Below are 24,422 nucleotides of genomic sequence, written 5' to 3' on the forward strand. Positions count from 1 at the left end.
GGAGTCCCACAATAGTACGAAACGGTCGTCCAGTGCTTCCAGGTTTTCCATGATGGTCTAGCTTCAATTGACTCATGATTTCAACTAATATATTTAGCTGATGACTCTTAAAGAGATCGAATCAAACATTCTGAATTTTACATTTCACAACTATCTCAAAATGTGTGTGTTTTTCTTAAGGTGGTTGTTGTAAATCATCCGAAAGTTCTTATCCCTTTTAAATTAAACATAATCATGATATCTTTTCTAATTGATTTATATGTATATTTTATAAAAATCGGACATTTATTATCACTAATCAATGATTCGTCAAAATGTTACAAGTATAATGAACAGAATGATGGATAGATAGATAGATGGATAATATTTCATGAAGATGACTCAATTAAGTAAATATATTAGTTTCCATGTTGATTAACAATGAATAAATACTCATCAAGTGAAATAATGATCATATTCTCGTTGTTTTGTTTTCTTTTTTCTTTCCTTTTTTTAACACCCGGGTAAGTTTGAAAAACCACTTACATAATAACAAAAAAGAATAAACAATTTCGTAACTAGATCAAATGTATTCTATATATAAATATCATTTTTAAATGTAACATAATTAATGTTGATATATAGAATTTTAATTTAATAACCAAATTATCTTTCACGAAATGAAAAATATTTCAGCGAACAATTGTCTTCAATAACTTCATCATCAGGCCCTACAGTTATACATCCATAATTATGATATTTCACAAAGGGTAAAATGAGGCACGTACTAATTAATTTGACAGTGTTATATGTTAAAAAAAAAGGTGAACGTTTGCATCTGTTACAACAACTATAACTTCAAAATTGTGTTAGTTGTAAATGAGAAAGGTCATTTAAATAGAGGTCAGAATGATTTGCAGTAAAGTGTCCAGTCATAATCAGTATAATAGTATTATAGCAAAAATGAAAATGCGAAATATCGTGTGAATAAAATTCATAGTAGGAGAATTTCATTTTGTCAATTGAGATAAAATAATGATAAATACTAATAATAATAAGATTGTTGTGTGAATATAATACGTAGTAAGAGGGGTGTTATCAAGGTAATTACGATAAACGAATTGGGAATGATGGGTGTGAAGATTAAGATAGAGGTAATCAAAAAAAAGGGGGGAGTAAGAGGTTTATAATATTTAGTCGTAGGCCAAGGTAAACATAGAGGCTGGATATACCTTTTCTGGATGCATAAGTTTTTTGTCGAGTTGATCCAGATGGCTTCACCTATGTAAAATAATCGTAATCTAGCTCTTTGAGATAGATTTTTTGGAACTTGATTTAAAACAGAGAAAACTTCCTCTATTTTGATATGATGTTCACCATATACCGAGTGAGAAAGGATGGTGCTATTAATGGATTTGGTGACTCCTTTTCCCAACCATGTTGGTACATGTTCACGAATACGCAAGGATAAAGCCCTCTGAGTACGGCCTATTTAACTAGCTCCACAGGAGCAGTTGAATTGGAATACACACATAGAGGAGACCATCTTCGGTAACCTATCCTTGATTAGTTGTGTGAGTACTGGTTGAGTTGAGAAAATTATATGTAGCTTGGTGGCGTGAAACGTCCTTTCAACAGATCTTTTTAGTCGACGTGTTAGAATATCACCCGCTACGTCACCTTTAAAGTCAAGTCTCAGATATAGGGCTTTTTTTATTCACCGAGTCACAATTTCTTCTTTTTTATTGATATTTTCTACCATGTATTTTTAATGAAATTATCTGGATAGCTATTATTTCGTAATGTGTTCTTTAGTATATCTATTTCGCTATCGACACTGTCGTCAGAACATTAATAGCTTGATTCTGTGGCTGAGACACTTAACCAAATTTATTTTATATTGAAGAGGTGTGAAGCTTTGGAAATAGGTATACTGAACCGTCCATGTATTCTTTCTAAATATATTTCGTTTTATGGAACCGTCTCTCCTACATCAAGTGTGATCGTGTTGGTGTTCTCTGTGTTAAATTTGAAAATCTTGCTTTTTCCTTTGTATATTTTGAGGCCTACTAATGCAAAGGCTGCTGCTACACTAGTCGTCTTCATCTTCAATGATGTAATACAATGATTAAAAAAAGCGATAGAAAAATTGCATTAAAGTACTTACTTAGGAACTATTAGTCAGATTTAATTAAACTGTATTCCTACATGATCTTATTTAAAATATTGATGTCGTTACCTTAGTATATCTAAGACAATTGATTAAACTTGTTTGGCAGAATATTTTAACTTTATTCATTATCTAAAACAGAATTATTAGTTTACGTATTCATTAGTATATCCGATATTTATAAAATTATGTTCAATATAAAGGACAGCATTTCTACAATTGAAGAACATATGGAACTCAAAACAACTCTCAACTAATTTCAAGGTCAGAATCTTTAATACGAACGTCAAGACAGTCCTACTGTACGGAGCTGAAACATGGGGAACTACTACGACCATCATCAGGAAGGTACAAGTATTTATAAATAGTTGTCTACGCAAAATACTCAACATCCATTGGCCGGATACTATCAGCAACAGCATTTTATGGGAGAGGACAAACCAGATTCCAGCTGAAGAGGAAATTAGGAAAAGATGTTGGAAGTGGATCGGACATACATTAAGGAAATCACCAATGTGCATTACAAGGCAATCCCTAACTTGGAATCCGGAAGGGAAGTGGAAAAGAGGAAGGCCAAATAACACATTACACCGAGAAATAGAAGCAGATATGAAAAGGATGAATGTTAACTGGAAAGAACTGGAAAGGAAGGCTCAGGACAGAGTTGGATGGAGAATGCTGGTGAGCGGCCTATGCTCCTCGACGAGGGGTAACAGGCGTAAGTAAGTAAGTAAGTAAGTAATGTTCAATATAAGTAACCTTTAACAAATTAATTGGTCATCATCATCAATGATAATAGAAGTAACAAGATCAAAATGTAGCTTGAGAAGAATGGATAAGTTGGTTTGTCTGGAAGCTAGAATAAGGTATGTGGGCTCAACATACAACTAACCACTACACTATTACATGCCAGTATCTTTAAATATTACGACAGAAAATAAAGGTCACAAAGATGTACAGGTATGAAGAAGATACGTGACCTATAACAATTAAAACCAAACCGTTTTTAAAAGAAAGGTAGTTCATAAATTTCTAAATAATTCATAATCAGAATATGATATAATTCAAAAGTATCATTAACAAAGGATTCATTTCAAGCCTTCTGCCAAATAAATCTAAGGTAGTGTATAAAATTTATCAGTATATAATGTAACACTCAAAATAATTGTTGACTGATATTCTGAACTAAATAATTTTCAATAATTTTTTTTCTGGTAAACGTTATTTTTAGGGAGTTAGTTTTCTACGGGATGGGGTGGCTAATCCTATGCCCAACCCTCCTCCTTTATCCGAACTTGGGACAGATAGTAGCCACCTGAGGAGCTACAGGAGGAGTTAATTAAATAATAGAAATGAAAATTTTTAATTGTAAAGTATTCTCTGTATCAATTTCATGTTCATCAAAGTGTGTTGAATAAATTCATTTGAATACTGATTATTGTACACAATTAAATAAGATTTGAATTTGATGACCTGAATAAGTAAATCCATCGATAATGATCAAGTGGTATAATACTGAATGAAATCAATGTGAATTAGTAGTTAATCTATATACAATTGAATGAATTAGATTTTATGATAAGATTAACAGTATAATTGAATGGTGCTAGTGACAATGTGGAAGAGTTTAATTACAATGATTTGAATATGTGATAATGAATGTTGTTGTATTGTGTAGAGATAGATGAAATTCAATGACCATAATGGAATCGGTAATCAAGATGTAATCACTTTCAATCATATGAAAATTGAATTGTTTGTTATCTGTTTAAACAAATGGTGTTTGTGCATGTTTTCACATCATGAGTTCATTAACTTCCATGCAGCATTAATAATCATAGATAAGAAATAATATTGTTAAATAATTTTATAATTGAATTCATAAGGTGAAGCATTTGCGCATGAGACCGCTATGTTCTAGATTCGAGTCCCACCTCCATGTGTTCCATGGTGATCTATGTTTAATTGACTCATGAATTCAACTATTCAATGACCATAATATTCACTAAACCACTTTCTCCTAATGGTCATCATATGCTGACTAGTGATTGGCTTCGAGAGATATTTCTTGGAGTTCTAGTGAGAAACCTTGATCAGTGGAGTTCAACCATGTCTGTTGTGAGATATTAACTGACTGAAGGTAATGGTAGACTGTGACTCAATTTCGTGTATTGTTTGAAGTTATTTATTGACACTGTTGTATGCCGGCTCAGTTGTCTAGAGATTAGGCGTTCTCCTGTGAGACCGATAGGTCCTGTACTCGAGTTTGGCTTCCTCTCTATCTTCATAATCTATTATTGTTAATATTCAATTATTACTGTTTCATATTTATTACTTAGCTATTGTGACAACATTTGATAATTATATTCTTTATGTTCTTCAAATGAACAATTATTTCTCTTCTGAAAAGTATCTTTGTAACTTTTCTTTATTTAGTCATTAAATCATTATATAACTTTCTGTAATTGATAATATACAACAGTTGATCAACAGGTTCTTAGATTTTTCAGGTTGATAATTGTCTTTCATATGTAACCTATTTAGGACATTACACAATTCAGTTCAATACTTGAAAACAATTCTGATCACTTTTATGGGATACAATAAGCATCCGTTCTTGGTGTTCCGAGATCTGGACCCAGTTATACCGTATGTTGATGGCTATCGAAATATACATACCGCCAATCGTCATATATAATTATCGACTTGAATCGCATGAGCGAATAACAGAATTAAATAAGTCAAACACTGGAATGGAGTTTTGAATACGTATATTTTGTACACTCATTGTTCTGGACAGATAATCAGAAGGACAATCAAAGTGACGCTCAGTGGAGAAGGCGTGTGAGCTAACTCGATTTAATCAAGCGTTAATGAATATTAATAGCCGAACAAAAATAAGTTACAGATATATGATGAATAGGATAAGAAGTAAACACACACACACTTATATAGAAACAGTCAAAGTTGATAAGCAGATAATTAACAAGGTCAAAATGTGACTTAAGAAGAATAAATAAATTGACCTGTCTGGAAAGGAGAATAAACTAAATGAGCTTGATATAGCAGCCGACAATAAAAGTTTTATTATAGATTAATATTTTCCAATAAACCATAAATATGAATGTACAGGTAAAATAAATAATGTAATTGAAAAGAAAATTTTTCGTTGAACAATCACTAAATACTATTCACCAACTCATTGGGTTTCGTTTGTTACTTTACTTGATAACGTTCTAGATGGTTGAAATTTGTTCAGTTAAAGTTTCTTCTTTTGAACAAACTCTAGATCTCATGGCTACTGGATCGATTGACTTATTTGTTTGAGTAATGTAATAATCTGTCAAGTAGCCTCATATTAGTCGAAATCAGAGATTAAGCTTGGCTTGGTTATCGGTGTTATTAATGAGAAACTCTTTTCTTTGTCTGCTCCACTGAATTGAAAAATGTCTATTTGATTGGTGACTACCTACAGTGATATGAGGCCTTCCGGGTCTCATCTCCTTTACGTGTATGGTCTACAGAAGATGTACAAACATGATATTTCACCTGGGGTTACATTTTCACTGATTAGTTCACCTTATCACAAAATTTTGCGCTTGGTGGTGTATAGTTTGGGACCGATTCTTTAATAAATATCTGTACACATTAAAAAATTCATTAGAGTTTGGTGGCAAACTAAATCATATAAACATTAATAGTAAGTAAATGGTTCCATTCGATTCATATCCTTGTTTATCAAAATATCACTTACTTAAACCACGGATATAACTTGGTATCTTTCTGATCCTTGATAACATAAACCATATTCCGTTACAACCTAAAAATTTGTAACTCTTTCTCTTAGCATCGTTACGTCATTTCTCTGATGCTCTTCTGGTTCTTCGATTTTGTTTTTGATTAACTGAGCTTCGCCCAAGTTATTCTTACTTATTATTAGCCTTTGTTTATTAAGTTACCAGTATTTTCTATCTTTTTGGTCATTTGTCATCATAAATGCTATAGAAAGTTTCTTTTTATACAAGATATACATGTTCGCAGTGTTCTTACTCAGTCCTTGTATTTGTTTCCTGTAATATCCTAATGTGTTTTCATAACTTTCAACTAAACCTATATGTGTAAATATTTTCATCCCACTTTTTGATATTAAAACAGTGCGCTATAAATAGCTGACGAGAGCCTAATCAAATACGATGAATTCATATTGTTCTGCTCAAATCTTAGTTTATCTCTTTCCAGATTCATAAAGAAAATTACATATACGAAGCGAGGATCGTTTATATTCATTTGGATGGTAAATAAGGAAGTGAAAATATTTCAAAACTAATTATTTTGTGATCTTTGGTTGATTCTCTTTGCAAGATTGTTAAGGAATAATTCAGCATTGCTTAAATTGATCAACTATCGTAGATTCCTATAAACTGCTAATACACTGAATAAGGTCAATGAAATTTATTAAACAGATTGAAATATATCACAATGTTACGTAATCCAAACTGGAAGAGGCTGTGTTTAGAATGAATAGATTTATTAGAAACATCACCTAAATATAAGATAATTAAAAGGATATTCTAAGATATATGATAGTAGGATGATGGAAGTATTAAACGGGAAACATGTATTGAAACTTAAATAGACATTAGCGTTTCAGTAAAGTAAAATGTTTTAAAGGATATTGCGTAGATTTTCATACCACTATGGATCAATAATTTAAATTATTGTATTTATAACCTAAAAAATATGTTTATTCAAAGTTCACTGTTAGATATGAAATATTTAGAGACTCTTTTATTTCTATTTGGATTTTTGTACTGGTCTGAACGAGGAAGATCGGATACAAACGTAAAGGCAAGGATTGGAAAAGTAAGTGTTGCATCCCTACAAATGAAGAAAATATGGATTTCAAAACAACTGTCAACTAATATCAAAGTCACAATCTTCAATATGAACGTCAACACAGTTCTACTGTATGGAGATGAAACTTGAAGAACTATTACATGGATCATCAAGGATTTACAAGTATTTATAAACAATTGTCTATGTAAGATACTCAATGTTCGTTGATCAGATACTATCAGCAATAGCCTACTGTGGGAGATGACAAACCAGCTTTCAGATGAAAAGGAGGTTAGGAAAAGACGTTGGAAGTGGATATGACATACATTGTGGAAATCATCAATCTGCATTATGAAGCAAGGTCAAACTTGGAATGTTGAATGTAAACGGAAAAGATGGAGTGTGAAGGAAACACTATGTTAGGAATTGGAAGGATGAATATCAACTTGACAGTACTGGAAATGATTGATGAGTACAGATTTGTATGGTGAATGCTAGTGGATTGTCAATGCTCCTCCTCTACTAGGAGTAAGAGGTGTAAGTAAGTAGCTTTGTACTGTTCACAAAGAAATACTTGGGAAGTAATAAATGAAATAAAATTTGATCATATTCGTTAAAGTTTGAACATTTTTCTCTATTTTATAATTAAGTTTGAAAGAACAGCTTACAATCAAATATGTTCGTACTATTTTGGTACAAAAGAAAAAAAGAAACCACATATTCTAGTGATTCATAGTATTCTGCTGGAATAAGGATGCAATTTTTTTATCCATACTTGATGAGTGCTGGTTAGCGTCTTTTTAACGAGTTGGTTTTCTACGGGATGGGGTCGCTAACCCCATGCCCAACCCTCCTACTTTACCCGGCCTCGGGACCGGCAGTATCCCCCGGAGGAGCTACAGGCGGAGTTACTTGATGAGTGCTGCTTATTGCTAATTCTATTTCTATCTTTTTGTAGCTATGATCAAGTCTGTTGTATGGATTTTATTATAGATCCATCAATAAATCTCAACTATTATAATTTGTTATATTTTATGGATAGATTAATTATGGTATCAATTATCAATGAATAATAAATAATCCGATATTTGCGTATTTGCGTAAATATTGAAAAATGTTTATTATCAAATTCACTTCACCGTTTATTTTCTTTTGCTTAGCCAACAGTTCATTTTTGTTCATGATAACTTAAATAATTAATCACTATGTGATGAATAAAACTACTTATAATAACTTGTATCATTAGTGACGACATAGTCATTAATTGCCTAGAAATTAAATGTTGTTCTTACTACGTTCATATGATTTTAAGATGGTGGAGAAGATTTGTAGCTCAGGTAGATGATTTGGATGGATGAGAAGATTTGTAGCTCAGGTGGGTGATTTTGATGTAGATTTGTTCTCTGAGCTGGATGGTTTGGTCGTGGAGCTTTCATCGTCCTTCTGAACGACATCATCAGCACAAACTTTGGGTAGAAGTTTTGGTAGGGTAGAAGTTTTGGTGAAGTCTACCGGAAGTTTGTGCTGATGATGTCGTTCAGAAGGACGATAAAAGCTCCACGAGCAAACCATTCAGCTCAGAGAGCAAAACTCCATCAAAATTGTTCTTACTATATGATTAGCTTGAGAAGTCCAAGAATTTTTATTTATATCCTGAATTTTACTATATGTAAATTTACTGGGTAATTGTTTGTAAATTTGCTTAAATTTTCGTCTCAATATGAATCTATTTACTAAATAGATCGCTTCCAAATGTAGAAAGTGAATGATCATATTTTACTTGGGTAAATGTCCTTAAAATAAATAAAGCTTTCAGAATAGTAGTAATGTTATATAGTTAGGGTTTTTAATACCTTTAAATGGTACCAAATAGTTAATTAGTAATTATTCTCACAATATGAGTACTGTTGAGCACAAATAAACCATTCCAAGTTTTCTTTTTACATTCTCGTTTTGAATAAAAACTTTCTACACAGCCAAGCTTCGAATTGTTTTCTCTAGCCGGCCTACCATTCGGGGGTGTGTTAAGGATAAGCTTTCGCTTTGGGCCACATCTATGTGTATCTATAAATTTACTTGCTCATGTGGGGCACGTTACATAGGCCGCACAAAACGATCGCTTTGCAAACGCATCTCGGAACACTATCCGGCTTGCCTCCTAAAATGAGAACGTAAAAAGATAACTAGTTCGATACAAGAGCATTTGATCAACTGTGGACACATTGCTCCAAAAGACTTATTCCAAGTTTGTTAAAGTGACAGAAATATAAGTTTAAATATTTTAAACTAGTCAACTAAATAGCTCAGTGATTCATAAGGTATAAAGTGTAAAAGTATGCCATGGCAACATTGTTCAAAATCTATAATTAGAATACAGTTTATTCCATTTGTTTTCTTTACAGGTATTTACGCCTACATTAGTAATACCACTGTAGAAATTGGTAATACCATGTAATTACTAGAGAATTTTATCCACCAATTTTAATTTCTTCTATCTCTTTCAAGATGCTTCTACATGAAAAAGTTTATTTACTTTAAAATGAGTTAAATATATTTTCCAAACAGATACATTTATAGTAAATATATTCATTTTCATTTCAAGTCAAATCCATAGGGGTGGAGGGTTATTGAATGATTCTTGCCAACATTTACTGTCATACTATAGTAACTCGAAAGTTTACTTTTTAAACATTATCTACTTATAATATACACGTGTTTCTGGGAGGACACTATTCATGGGATTATTCTTGAATTGTACAATATTAAATATATAGCGGTAATATTGAATCCTAAAGATCAAATACTTACTGTATCAAACTTATTACAGTTTTGTACCCATTAATTATCGAGGTAGCCTTTAAATATATACATCACTTGAAGTACAAACAAAACATAATTTAACTTACTGAGTTATATTTTATTAATATTGGCAATCCACCAATCAAAATGTTCATTTCCATTGTCCAATCATATTAATTTCCCATTTAGAAATCTATAAAAACGTAAATATTATCAATTATTTAAATGAGTTAAATGAATGGTTCATCTTTTGAGGAATATCGTGTTGATGTACTTTATATTCACGAGTTTCTTCTTCTGAACATAACAGTTTCATAACATATATTGTTGTAATTGTATAGACATAAATGAAAGCAATATAACTAAAATATTCTACTTGGACTTCTAATGATAAAACGATTTTCGTCACATACTTTTGAGTTTCAAATAATAATAATTTACATATTATTATCATTATCATCGTTTGATGATTTAAATGGAGATGATTCAATGGTCAGTGCATTTAAATCACAGTCTATTACACCTAGTCCTCAAACTTGTAAATCTCCAACTGGTAATTGCTTTTGTGATGAAATATGTGTATTTAAGTCTGATTGTTGTGAAGATTATAAGGATTTTCGTCAAGATACTAAACCAGTAGATTCTTCGACGATACCTAAGTCTGATTGCGTTCACTCAGCTAGAACATTTTCGGATGTTACTGATTTGGAGAAACATGGTAGTTGGTTTGAGGCTATTGCACATTGTCCACTAGGCACATCAAATGAGATTGCGAACCGTTGCAATAAATCAAGAGATTTGGTCATCAATTTTGATGACGCTTCACTAAAGCATACATCAAATATTAGTGCTAAAAACAAACACTTTATCTCACTGGACTTAGCTTTCCTAACATTTCGTATACGAACTGAAGATATCCGATTGATGGCACCAGTTATTTCTAAGGTCAACGGACGAGTTTATGCTAATTTGGATTGTGCCATTTGCCATGATGTGTTAAGTTCAACTGTTACAGGTGACGAACCGATGGGATCTGTTTTATCACAACGTCTTGATTTATTCAATGTATTTGTGCACTGTCGAACATTCCATGATACGGACAGATTGTGTGTGGCCAATTCACTGCTGCCACGGAGTTGGAGGCGTCCATGTGCAAATAAAAGATTTCTCAAACCACAAAGTACACAAGAAGTGTTTAGTTTGAGTGAATTTAAATGGCATGAATTCTTAGTGTTGCCACAAAACTACATTGAATTCGATGGCCTTAATAATGAGGGTTTGGTGAAGGGGAGTAAAACTATTCGTACAATTGAATCTGTTTTAGATATACTTCAGTTATTAGTATGCATTCTATCTGCATTCAGTCTATTAGTGCTGCTGATTGTATATGGGAAGACGCGAGAATTTAGACGTCGAGTTTCTAATCAGCTGTTGATGGGGCTAGCAACTTCCATGCTTTGTTTGTTGTTGATCTATTTAACATTGCCATTGCTAATTAACCAAAAGGACAATTCGGGTAGTGGAAGTTGTCTTACAGTTGCAGTTTTATTGCACTACTTTTTCCTTGCAACTTTCGCATGGATGTCAACACATGGTTTGAGTTTGATAAACACCTTTGGAGGACTTCACACATGTCAAGTGTGCTTAGCATACGTAAAGTTTAAAATAACGCGGCAAAGTTCAGATGAAGATTCACTGAGGAAGAAATACTCAGACACTATGAAGGTAAGTCGATGATAAAATATTTCTTTTATTGTTGTTGCCGTTCCATTGGACGATAGATAGTTAAAACAGCTAATTTAAATTATTTAGATATGGTTTTGGGCTTTCAGTACGACATAGTATTGAAATACTTTTTTATGTAAAATTTGTTTCACTTCCGCTCTCACGTTTTTTAAGTAGTATTTAGCATGAACAATTATAGGTGTAAATTTTAATAAGACAGGCTACATTATCATTTGCAGTAATATACTTTACAGAGAATCTTACGGGCAATAGAGAGTGATATCACCGTGTGATGAAGGATTCATAATGGAAGTATGAAATCTGACTTCCTCATTCATTTTTAATATTAGAGACGTTTAGTTTGTAAGTATCTTTTTCTTGATCACTAAATTCATCACTGTCGTCAATTTGTATGATTTAATACTAGGGTCATACAATCGGTATTCAGAATGCATAAGTATAGGTTCATTAAAACAAAATTACTTACTGAAATACAATTGCTAATCTGTGTCCAATTCAAGTAGTGAATAGGACTAATACACGAAACTTCTATCATGAATATACACATAGACTTAACCACTGAACATACGTATATGAATGATTGAAAAGTATTTTTTGTTTGATAGTTGTTAAATCTTATTGTCATTTATTATACTCTATGTGGAAGTTTATTCTTTTTTCTCGTTTCTAGAGTATGGTGATTCGAAAGAATCTGAGAGACCAGTCGATCAGTATTCATAAGCGTACCATATTCTCAACGATATTTGCAATCACCTTACCATTATGTTTTGTGATACCTGCACTTGTTCTTAATCAAGTTTACCAACCAGAATCATGTCAGCCAGAGATGAGCGGTGATCATTACACACATGATAAAACTTACGTAAGCAGGGAACAGGAGAACAATTGTTCGGAAACTTCAAGTCTAATGTCAAACTTCAATCCAGGTTTTTGTTTGATGAAATATCGAAAGCGACCATGGTTCACAGTGCATGCGGCTTTCATCTTATGGTTTTTGGTACCTACTACATCATTATTGGCACTGAATTCTATCATACTATTAATGGTTGGCATGTATATTTGGTTATTAGACCATAACAAAACAGTGGAACCACTAAAAGACGAATCAGTGACCAGTGTGGATTCAAAGTCTACTCAGCTGCCCAATAAAAGCAATCGCAATGTAGCCAAGATTTGCTTGCATTTATCAATCACTCTGGGTGCTGTATGGATATTCCAGCTGCTAGCAAGTCTCCTACCTCAGCAAACCATTCTGAGTCGTGTTGCAGCTCTGGTTAGTAGTGGGCAAGGCGCAGCCTTGGGGTTTATTTCTTTGACGAACTCCACGAAAACAAGGTTATTTCCAAATTGGTCTAGCATATTCATTAGTAGGCGTTCAAATTCAAGGGTAAATGAGTCCAAAAGCGTATCATCCTCAAGTCGAGTGAATACGAAAGTTGGATCTACATCTGAATCCACAATAGCATAATATGAATATGTTGCTTAACTATTGAGAATCTGCTTGAGTTTCACTCTCTTAAACAGAACTATCGAAATTATTATAACTTTCAAGTTATGTGATGATCACTGCTATTCTAATCAGTAGTTCAATGTCTTTTTTCTTTGTCAGTATTGTTTATTGCTCAACTACTTTCTCAAAAACTTTTTTATTTCATTTAAATGGAATGTTTACTTTCTTATGATCAGCTATGTAATGTTATGTTTATGAGCTTTGTTTGTTTAGTTTTGTGCAAAAATCAACCTGTATAAACTTAATATATTATATGTTTGTTCATGTTTCCCAAATATCTGGTCTCTGAATTTACACACTTGGAATTTTGTTGTTATTATCACATAGAACTGTCAAACATAAACTATTGTGCAAATGTCCCAAGTACATATAACCGTTTCTAGTACGTCTCACTGAGAGAAACTTATTGAACTCAGTAGATAAGAGTTGAAATGTGTTATGCTTTTTTCAACGTGGCTGGTATAAAACAATCAGATGATGAGTGATTTCAGGTGAAAATGAGTCATTTTTGTCCTCAGTAATTATTTTTTGGCAGACAGTGGTAAGTTTCTATTCACCTCGATTTCTGGACATAAAAGCATCTTTTAGTAGTGCGGAGGTCATTGGTCCCATCTCCCGTGTTTACTTGATATTCTTGAATGAGATTGGACTATTTCCAGACTCTTATTTTCTACTCCCTTATTTAAATACTTTGCATATAAGTAGAAGCTGATGAACTATTTTCCAAACAACACTATAGCTATGCCATAAGTGTGAAGTTCAAACTTGTAACAAACCTCGCTTTGTCTTCATGCTCATAACTGCGTGCATCTAAACAGTCTAGAGCGACAGAGACATCATCCTCAGTTGTGTTAAATGAACAAAATTCGAACTGAACTCATACATCTAACTTATTGGCGATAAGAAACTAAGTACAGCAACCCAATACTGATAACTGTTCCAGTTTGTAGTGAGAGGACTGTCTAAAATTTATCTCAGAATGAAAACTCGTGATTCATTCGCGAGAATTTTGTCAAAAGTTTAGTGTAAAGATCTATGGAATATTACGGAAAATGTTGTTCTAATGTGACCAATATGAAACTAAGTAGATCTGTAAGGTGAACCTATTTTAATCAAATAATATTTCCTATTATATTACTTCCAAATAAATGTTCTGATTTGTCTACAGTTGGATTTTTTGAAACGAAAGTATACTCGATGATTGAAGCGACAATCATTGAAAATATTATTTCACTCTAGTTCTACTATGAATATGATAACTTATATAGAATTTTAATTCACCCCATTCGAGCCTTCCACGATAATTTACTTATGATCATTTACTAAAATTTGAAAAAAATTAACATGGACCATCGAAACTCTCAATATTGTTACTGTTAAATTGATAATGATATATGATACAGTATGAAGAAAAATGGAACTATTTTCATCCAGTGTTCATTTCCAGAGAAGTGAAATCCAATATTTGATGTCCTGTTTACATTTCGAGTATGCGTACTCATTTCTGTCGGTGTGAAATCCATTTTCATTATGATCATCATTCCAAGGAATCCGTAACGAGTAGATAAATCTATCAACCTTCTAAATTCAATTCCTGTGTGTACTATTAATCACATATCAGATCCTCGTCAATGATTACAATAGGAGTTTATGAATAAAATAGTGTGACTAACTCATTATTGACTGCTTTTTACTATTCAAATTACCTTAATGTGTTTTGGCTATGAACTATACTTCAGGGATTTTATCACATAAATAGCTAAAGCAAAAACTGTATGTATAGGTTAATGGTTATTGTTGAATTTAATTGAAGTGGAAAGCCGTGATCAGTAGACTTAAATCGTGTTGGGTGGGAGGAAGTTACCGACTGAAGACAACGAAAGATGATCGAACAATGTTATCAATTGACTGAAGTTAGACATTAACACAGCTGGATGCCAGCTCAGTGGTCAAAAGGCTAAGCATTTGAGCGCGAGGCTGAAGTTCCTGGGTTTGATTTCGGCGTGCGGAGTTGTAGATACGCAGTGCCGAGTAGTCACATATGAGGACAAAATGGCCGTCTAGTGCTCCCAGGTTTTCAATGTTGATCTAACTTATATAGTTTCAAAATTTAAATGTAGTGCTATAATATTTAAAACGTCACATACATATACGTATCAAATTTCACTGGATTGAAAGTAATTTCTTTTATTAGCTCTCAACCGATAATATATCGATTTCCTACATTCTTTACATATGAGGTACGGTAAGTAAGTAAGACATAACCTTCAAAATCCCTTCGACAAATTGACTTTCAAGATAAATTTCATTGAAACAAATGAGAAATAAGGGGGAATTTCTAGAGTTACACTCATTTTATTTATTTGTACTTAATTATCGTTTCTTGAAATCATAATATTCATTTAGTATGTATAGGGTTGTACAGATTGCTGAATGCCATGGAAATCATACTAAACAACTTTATAATTTATTAGTGTACGGTAATTCGAAGTGAATATCAACTCTAAGATGCAGGTACATCTAACTGACGAGTCCCAAATAGGACGAAACGTGCATCCTGAATTCCACTACTAGCTCCCACCCATCTTTACTTATAATTCAGACAGAGTTGGAACTAAAATGGATGTCTTCAGTAATTACTTAGAAAACAAATAAAATTTGTTATTGATCCAAAAATTAAAGGTCAAAACAAATTGATCGGAAAGTTTATTTATTTGGCTTCGATTTACTAGACAAACTGAACTATAATTTTGTTGTTTACATACAAAATGGGAAAATTTATTGCCAACTACATTAGTGAAAAGGAGTTTTCATTTCACTGGAAAAATTCTCAGTCAAAAGTTGTCAAGTATTTTGGATTTTTGTTTGTATTTGTTGTATCCCAAAGCGATATATGGATGGTAACTTTGAGAACTATTTATGGACCAACGTGATATGTATATTTCCTATTGTATAATTGTTAAGTAACTTAACTATTCATATTCATGTTCCCCTTATCATGAGATTTATTTTGACCCGTAGACCATTACTGTACGATTTACCATTCATGAGTTATCCCTAGTCTATTAATTACTGTTCCCTCTATTCACAGACACATTTGGCCAAATCTTGTACAAATGTTATTTTCTATTTTATGGTACGATGTGGTCAGTTTGTTTGGTATATAAACCCATTATGTTTGAGAACAATGATTCATATTGCAGAGGCTGTTATTGGTGTTCTTGGACTTAACTGACTGGTCTAGGCAGAAAGCAGGACTGATAAGTACTCAAGACTGCTCATACGGCTTTTGTGTGTCTTTGCTCTGATCGATAATTCACTACTCTCCAATTGGTGGGGATCATCACGTCATATATTAAACAGGGTACGCACTCGATATAACAGTAATTGAGATCAACGATCTTAAAGTAAGTATCCAGTGTACTGTTTTAACATTTTTATAATTACCTAATCATGACCAATCGAATATTTGAATAAATGTAATCTTAGCAATAACATAAATTTTGTTGTGATGAATTATGAGTTGACAATGATTGGTAGTAATGTAAGCATATAATTGCTACTTCAATCAAGCACATTTTTTTCTCATTGAACCGTATTACGTAATAAATTAATTGTGTGACAAAAATTAAACTTAAGCTTACTAAACAAGTACTCACTAGTTGAATGTTGTTAAGACTAAGGTATTAAAATTGTCTAACTATATTTGATATCTTATATCCAAGCCTACTAAAATTATTTAACTATTGAGTGTTAGATTGCTACTCATTTATTATTAATCTTTATAACTAAATCATATGTAATGTACACCATAATGAAAGGATACATAATGAAACTACTGTTAACAACTGTTAGGAAGAAATCAAGTTGTTTGGTAAATATTTGACAAGTTGTCAGTTTTAAGATTTCTGAAAAATATTTGTAATATATGTTAAGAAATTCATGTTGCTGATAGAATTTGGAATGTAGGTGTGCAACTACTTATCTCTACGGAAAATACAGATGTCTCTTAATGTGGATAAAGAGAGTAATACTAGGAATCTCTTGCAAAACTATGAAGTAATCATTCGATATTCACAGTCTTTCAAAGCTGACGAAGTAACTGACGCCAACGTGAATCTTTCTAGGTTTCTGTACCACACATTAACATTAGGCGAAAAAATTAGTAAGATTGGAATCAAGAGACTCTAGTTGATACGATCAATACTGATGAAAATCCGACACTGAAAATTAGTCTTACAAAGACTGAATGATATATGTAATGGAAATTATAGAGTAATATCATGTTTAAAAGTTAAAGGAAATATAAATTGATTCCAACTGCACTGTTAAAACTGATGTTTAGTTACCCCACCGACCATAAGTTGATAACATTTTACGGGCCCAAAACAAGATGACTTCTCTTCTCAGTAAGTATCAGACTAACAGTTAATGACTTGATGTCATATCTGATCTTGAACCTCCCAGCACTTTTATAACCCACTCCTATGTCAGTCAGTGTTGGTTATCACTGGAGACAGTGGTAAGGAATGAATAGCACGTATCCTAACAATCCTAATCTTTGATTGTTCACAATGCCATCAATTAATTTACTATATCTACCTATTATCCCACACTTAACCTTCAGATTCCTCACTTGCTTCTGCCACCATACACGAGCAGTATGTTGTGTTGGAAGGTCGTTAGAATCTGATGCTAGTGGATATTCTTCCTGTACGCGATCCCAACCAACTACCTGAGTGAGAAAACCACAGTCAGTAGGAACCTATATTAAGTAACGGGATTAAAATATGTACACAATCATTCATTACTACAGGTAAATGTCTCACAGAAGATAAAGCCAGGTTTTCAGCCAGTAAAATATATCTGTCTCCTTATAATTAAGCCATATTATAATTAATAATGTGCAACCACTAGCATTTCTTATACACCTTTTGACCTTGGACTAATAAGTCTAGTTGACCTAGCCTATCACAACCCTTCGATTATTATTGTATTATTCAATTATATACTTATCTTCATTACTATCATAGCCATAAACTAATACACAGTACAGTACACTCGAACTCAAATAGACCGAATTTTATGATACAATTACTGAAATAGTGTACATAATAAGTAGTATAGAAATCTAAACATTTAATCAATAAAAATTTTTAAAAAAAAGATAATTAACATATTTTAATGATAATCTAATGAACGAGAACATAAGTGGGGACAATCGAGTGTATGTGAATACAAAAGTACAGAACAGCTTAGTAAAATATGAGAACCATTACAGTGAATATTTCATTTGCAAAATCTCAGACTTCATTGTTCTTTCATTTCAAAATCAGTCACTCTTTGTTCTCGTTTTCTTCTCTTCAATCTTCTTAACCTTCTATCTTCAAACATTTCACTTTATATTCATGATACATACACTACTTATATCTATCGACATCAGTAGCACATACCATAATAGCATTTATCTGAAAAAGTCATAATAATCAGAAGGGGTTTTGTGGAGATTTCAGTATTTTCATAGTTGAAAGCATGAGTCAATTGAAACTAGACCACCAAGGAAAACCGGAAGCACTGGATGGCCGTTTCGTCCTATTGTGAGGCTCCTCAGCAGTGCACATCCGCGATCTCGCCTCTCGAGATTCGAACCCAGGATCTACCAGTCTCGCGCCAGAGCGCTTAACCACTAAACCACTGAGCCGGCATCCGATGGTCTAGCTTCAATTGACTCATGCTTTCAACGATGAAAATACTGAAATTTCCAAAAAACCCCTTCTGATCTATAATCATATGCTCACTAGTGACTGAGTTCAAGAGATATTTCCTGGAGTTCTAGTGAGAAGCAGTGACCAATGGAGTTCAACCAAGTCTTTTGTGAGATAGGAACTTACTGAAGACAATTGGTGAATGGTTGCTCAATTTCGTGGATTGGTTGAAGTTAGACATTAACACCATCGGATGCTCGCTCAGTGGTCTATCGGTTAAGTGCTCCGGCTCGAGACCGGGTTCGAATCTCGCAAGGTGGGATCGTGGATGCGTACTGCTGAGGAGTCCAACAATAGGACGGAACGGCCGTCCAGTGCTTTACAGTTTTCCTTGGTGGTCTAGCTTCAATTGACTCATGATTTCAACTATGAAAGTCATAATAAATCATTTACAAATCCTTTCATCAATAAGAATAATCGAAATATTTTTTTTAAAGATTATCTGATAGTAAATTATTAAGGTTAAATGTGTCAAAGAAACGAAAAGAGCACTGGTTACCTTTTAAAAATATATTTTTATTGCCTGAAATATTACTAAAATTTAAATAAAATGAGTCCCATTAAAAAAAAGGTAGGAAAGAAAAGAAGAATACTCAGTTTTGATCCAGATTATTGGAATGTTTAACTTTCATTCATTATAGAATAATCGAATGGAATGGAAAAAATCACAATGAATTGACCTAATAATAAACTTAATGGTTTTTTTCTAAAACATCTATAATTATAGAGAATACGTTTACGTTTAAGGCATTTAAATATAAGTTCATTTTGCCTGAGGTAGTCAGTTATTTGATTTTTTGTATGTCTGGTAATATCTTTAACAACTATCAGCAATTTTCTTTCATATTTAGACTGATAGCCAAGAAACTCATTAATGTATATCATATCCTGACTTAGTGAGAATCTTCAATACGAACGTCAAGACAATCCTGCTGTACGGAGCTGAAACATGGAGAACTACTACATCCATCGTCAAGAAGGTACAAGTATTTATTAAATAGTTGTTTACGTAAAATACTTAACATTCACTGGCCCAATACTATCAGCAACAGCATTTTATGGGAGAGGACAAACCAGATTCCAGCTGAAGAGGAAATTAGGAAAAGATGTTGGAAGTGGATCGGACATACATTAAGGAAATCACCAATGTGCATTACAAGGCAATCCCTAACTTGGAATCCGGAAGGGAAGTGGAAAAGAGGAAGGCCAAAGAACACATTACACCGAGAAATAGAAGCAGATATGAAAAGGATGAATGTTAACTGGAAAGAACTGGAAAGGAAGGCTCAGGACAGAGTTGGATGGAGAATGCTGGTGAGCGGCCTATGCTCCTCGATGAGGGGTAACAGGCGTAAGTAAGTAAGTAAGTATATTCTAACTTGATTCTGTTGAAGTATTGTATACATTGATGTTATATTCATGTCGCCTTTTACCTATACTTGAAAACTAGGAATCACTGTAATTCCCTCGATGCGAAGTAAGAATACAAAAGACTTGTACAAGTGAAGATGAATTCTATATTAGATACAACAACACTAGCATAAAGTACACTCATTTATATCCACAAAGGGTTGTGGAGATTGTTGAGTTTTGATTGAGTTTATGAATCGAACAATGTTAGACCACCACTGAAAACATGGAAGCACTGGACAGCCGTTTCGTCCTATTGTGGGGCTCCTCAGCGGTCTAGGGGTTAAGGTTTCGAGGGAGAGACTGAAGGTCTCGGATTTGAATCTCACGTGCGAGGCGGTGGATGCTCACTTCTAGGTCTGATAATAGGACGAAACAAATGTCCAGTGTTTCCATGTTTTCAATGGTGGTATAACATTGATCGATTCGTAAAGTCAATCAAAACTCAACAATCTCCACAACCCTTTACTAATAATGTGATGTGGGTTAAGTAATATGTAATGATGGTCGGGCATTGAATGTATTTCAGTAGAAGATCGATAACGAAAGAACGGAAACGAAACGCAGTTGGTATGAAAGTAAGGAATGGTCAAGATTGAGACAATTGATTGATAGTTTGCAAATTAACTGTTTACTGTATGGTTGTCAGATTTTAGTGAGATATTCTGTAATTTTGTGCTAGAATACATTCCATTGTCCCCACTCGTGTTCTTGTTCACCACAATAATACTCACTTATGTACTGATTTATACACCCATTTTGATTATTAGTTAGAAAAAAGTCACGTATACGAAAAATACCCAGAATTACAACGAATTACATGCTGCCTGTCATGCTGAACATAGTTCATGTTAGTTTAATACGAGAACATCATGTCTTGAATAACTTGAAAAACACCGAAATAAATCAATGTTATACTGAATAGAAATAACACACCAAAAATACAACCGATACTATACTGAATGACCATCATATGGAATGAAAATAACCGTAGTAATGTTGATCAAATATCATAATGCGTCAAAATGTGACTTTATCTTTTCATCCCATCATATCAACTAGTATTACTATTACTAAATTAAATGCTACTTCAACATCCAGTTTCTCAACTGAGACTGTCAGTGAATTCAAATACACTATACACATCATTCATTCAAGCCGACTTAGATTTTGAGTCTTGTTGATTGTTTTAGATTTCTCCTTTTTTACTACTAAATTTCGCACTCTGATATTTTTAAATCGTAGACTTTTGGGCTTCAACCTGTATTTTAAAATATTTAGTGATTTTATTCCCCATCACTGATTCATTCTTCCTGTTTTCTTTGTCACTGTTCAAGTCAAATAGCTAAAAGCTAAGATTGTTGAGCGGTTGGACTTAGTCTGTAGAAAATCCACGTGTCGTTCCAGTGGAAGATCGTCAGTATAGTATGCCTGGAGTATTATGGGGTTAAATCTCATGTCACCCAGCTCCACAGTCTGAGTTACCGTTGATCTGTTTGGGTCATGACTGAGCTCCCGTAGGACTGAGGTATTCTCAGACTAATGACTAATCTGTGGTGACTAGACAATTGTAAAAACTAAGATTACTGTATCTTTTGATGCTTCATAAGAGTACATTAAAACTTAATAAACTGAAGGTGCTAACTTATTCTTTTTCATTTATTCCTGAATTTCAATTATAAACGATTCAGGAAATTTCACACATATTTTGACAGAAAAAACAGAGATCAAACTTCTCTATTCTATTTTTTCGGTCTGATTAAACAGAAAAATAAACCTCTAAATGCATCATTTTACACTTTTCATATCCATTTTTCATACTACACTATTCCATTTTTTCACAATGATCATAGAAAAGTGATGTTATCTGTAATCAGATTCGTACAGTCGCATAACAGTTGTTAACAGCAATTGTATATTTGTGTGACAAGTGCTCATTACCAAACAAGCAGTATAATGGAAGATAGTCTTCGTTACCAACGGATATTATCTAGAAAACCAACAAAGCTACCGAGGGTTGACTAAACGTTTTTTCCAAGCTTCACACTCAGGAGTAATAATTTATAGAATAGAACTCAAGTTTTTTAAGCCTTTTGGTGAAAATGACGCTCTTAAGAGACTCATAATCCAATTGTTCATTTTCTCTAACTTTAGTTAATCATCTTCATAAAGCAACAATTTTGTACATGATGAATATCTCATGATTTTTCATTATCTCTACGAGATAAGAATTCATGTATATAGAGATGCATAACTGAATATGGCTTCATATTAAGAATGATAGAATTTAGCGTACGAATCAAGTATTTTGAACAGCCAAGTCAATTTGTGGTTTTTTAGTTTGGGTTCCCTTTCATGTAAATACCTGATTTAAAAAATAGTCTTCAAAAAAGATGGAAATATTTGTAAATAAAGACAGTACCTGTTGACAATACTGTGGTGTGTGCTACTAATGTTGACAGATATAAGTAGTATCTATCTGGAGGCAGAAGGTTAAGAATATTGAAGAGAAGAGAGTGAGAACAGAGAATGATTGGTGTGAAAACGAAGGAAAATTCAAATCTAAGACAACTTATTGACATTTCGCAAATGAAATATTCACTGTATGATTCTCAGATTTTATTAAGACATTCTATAATTTTAATAGTTGAGATCATGAGTCACTTATGTTTTCGTTCATTTCAATACCATATATTGAAACAAAGATTCCAGTAAAGGAAATATAACGATATGTATGGTAACGTATGTTTTTGACAGATCACCCTCTCATATAATTATCCTTTTACTTAGTAACTTAACATATAACCTATTGTAATTTAGATTATTAAAATTTAAGTTCAAGTATAATTGAAAACATCAAGAAAGAGATATAAACTGAACTATATGAGAATTCTTTAAAACAAAAAAAGATGTGAAATTGTTATATTTTCACTAATCAATAAACTGTTGATATATATTTATCTGAAGGGGTTTTGTGGAGATTTAGTATTTTTCATATTACTACTGAGGAGTCCCACAGTAAGATGAAATGGCTGTCCAGTGCTTCCAGGTTTTCCATGGTGGTCTAGCTTCAATTGACTCATGCTTTCAACTATGAAAAATATATTTATCTACTTTATTCTTATCTTACTGCTTTTTTTTCCTGTTTTTATATGCTGACCCATTGATAACTGCTAAAGTACATTATGGACAGATATGTAGGTTTCTATTTTGTTAATTATAAGTAATATTATCAGAAGGGGTTTTGTGGAGATTTAGTATTTTCATAGTGGATGCGCACTGCTGAGGAGTCCCATAGTAGGACGAAACGGCCGTCCAGTGCTTTCAGGTTTTCCATGGTGGTCTAGTTTCAATTGACTCACGCTGTCAACTGTGAATATAAGTAATATTATTAGTTATTCCAATACTTCTATATAATTGTTACTTCACGTTCAATAACTTCAAACTGTATTGTATTCTAATAAGGAGAATATATTTGTAAAATCTCAGCAAATATTTCCTTGAAAAAGCTTGGACTAGATTGCTAAGCAAAGCGTTGGATTTACTTCAAATTTATTCACTGAGATTTTACAAATATATATTCTTCCTATTTAATGTCTTACATAAACTCGGCGCCTAAATACTGTGAAGTGTATTGTATTCTATTGCAAATTAGATTATTATGTAATTCAATAGATTAAAACAACAGTAGGCTGAAATTGAATTAAGAAATTCCTTAAAATTAAATATAAGTTAATGATGATTATATCACTAAACGTTCTATTATCTAAATATAAATTTAAATAATGTCATCACTGAAATATATTTATCTCAAGTTGAAAATATGTTTAACCACTTTTCAGTACTTACTTACGCCTGTTACCCCCAATGGAGCATAGGCCGCCGACCAGCATTCGCCAACACACTCTCCTCGGCCTTTCTTTCTAGTTCTATCTAACTTTTGTTCATTCTTCTCATGTCTGTCTCCATTTCGCGGCGTAATGTGTTCTTTGGTCTTCCTCTTCTCCATTGGCCCTCAGGATTTCATGTGAGGGCTTGGCTTGTGACGCAGTTGGGTGATTTCCTCAATATGTGTCCTATCCACTTCCAGCACTTCTTCTTGATTTCTTTGTCCACTGAAATCTGGTTTGTTCTCTCTCACAGTAGCTTCTTGCTGATAGTTTCTGGCCAACGGATCCGAAGTATCTTGCGTAGACAACTGTCGATA

The 24,422-nt window shown here is 33.0% G+C and overlaps 2 protein-coding genes across 2 annotated transcripts; both read left to right on the forward strand.

Annotated features, from left to right (window-relative positions):
• Positions 1–10,011: 10,011 nt before the first annotated feature.
• On the forward strand, positions 10,012–11,966 carry Smp_099670 (hypothetical protein; the record flags this gene model as incomplete). The annotated part of the gene is made up of 2 exons (XM_018795629.1): positions 10,012–11,509; positions 11,937–11,966. The coding sequence occupies exons 1-2, from the start codon at positions 10,172–10,174 to the stop codon at positions 11,964–11,966; spliced, it is 1,368 nt and encodes a 455-aa protein (XP_018649923.1). The 5' UTR covers positions 10,012–10,171.
• Positions 11,967–12,356: 390 nt separating this feature from the next.
• Positions 12,357–12,998, forward strand: Smp_099680 (hypothetical protein; the record flags this gene model as incomplete). Its single annotated transcript, XM_018795630.1, has 1 exon — positions 12,357–12,998. One exon carries the CDS (start codon positions 12,357–12,359, stop codon positions 12,996–12,998), a length of 642 nt encoding a protein of 213 aa, XP_018649924.1.
• Between the last annotated feature and the right edge of the window lie 11,424 nt (positions 12,999–24,422).

Source organism: Schistosoma mansoni, chromosome 2 (assembly GCF_000237925.1).
Source record: "Schistosoma mansoni strain Puerto Rico chromosome 2, complete genome".
Classification (NCBI taxonomy): Eukaryota; Metazoa; Platyhelminthes; class Trematoda; order Strigeidida; family Schistosomatidae; genus Schistosoma; species Schistosoma mansoni.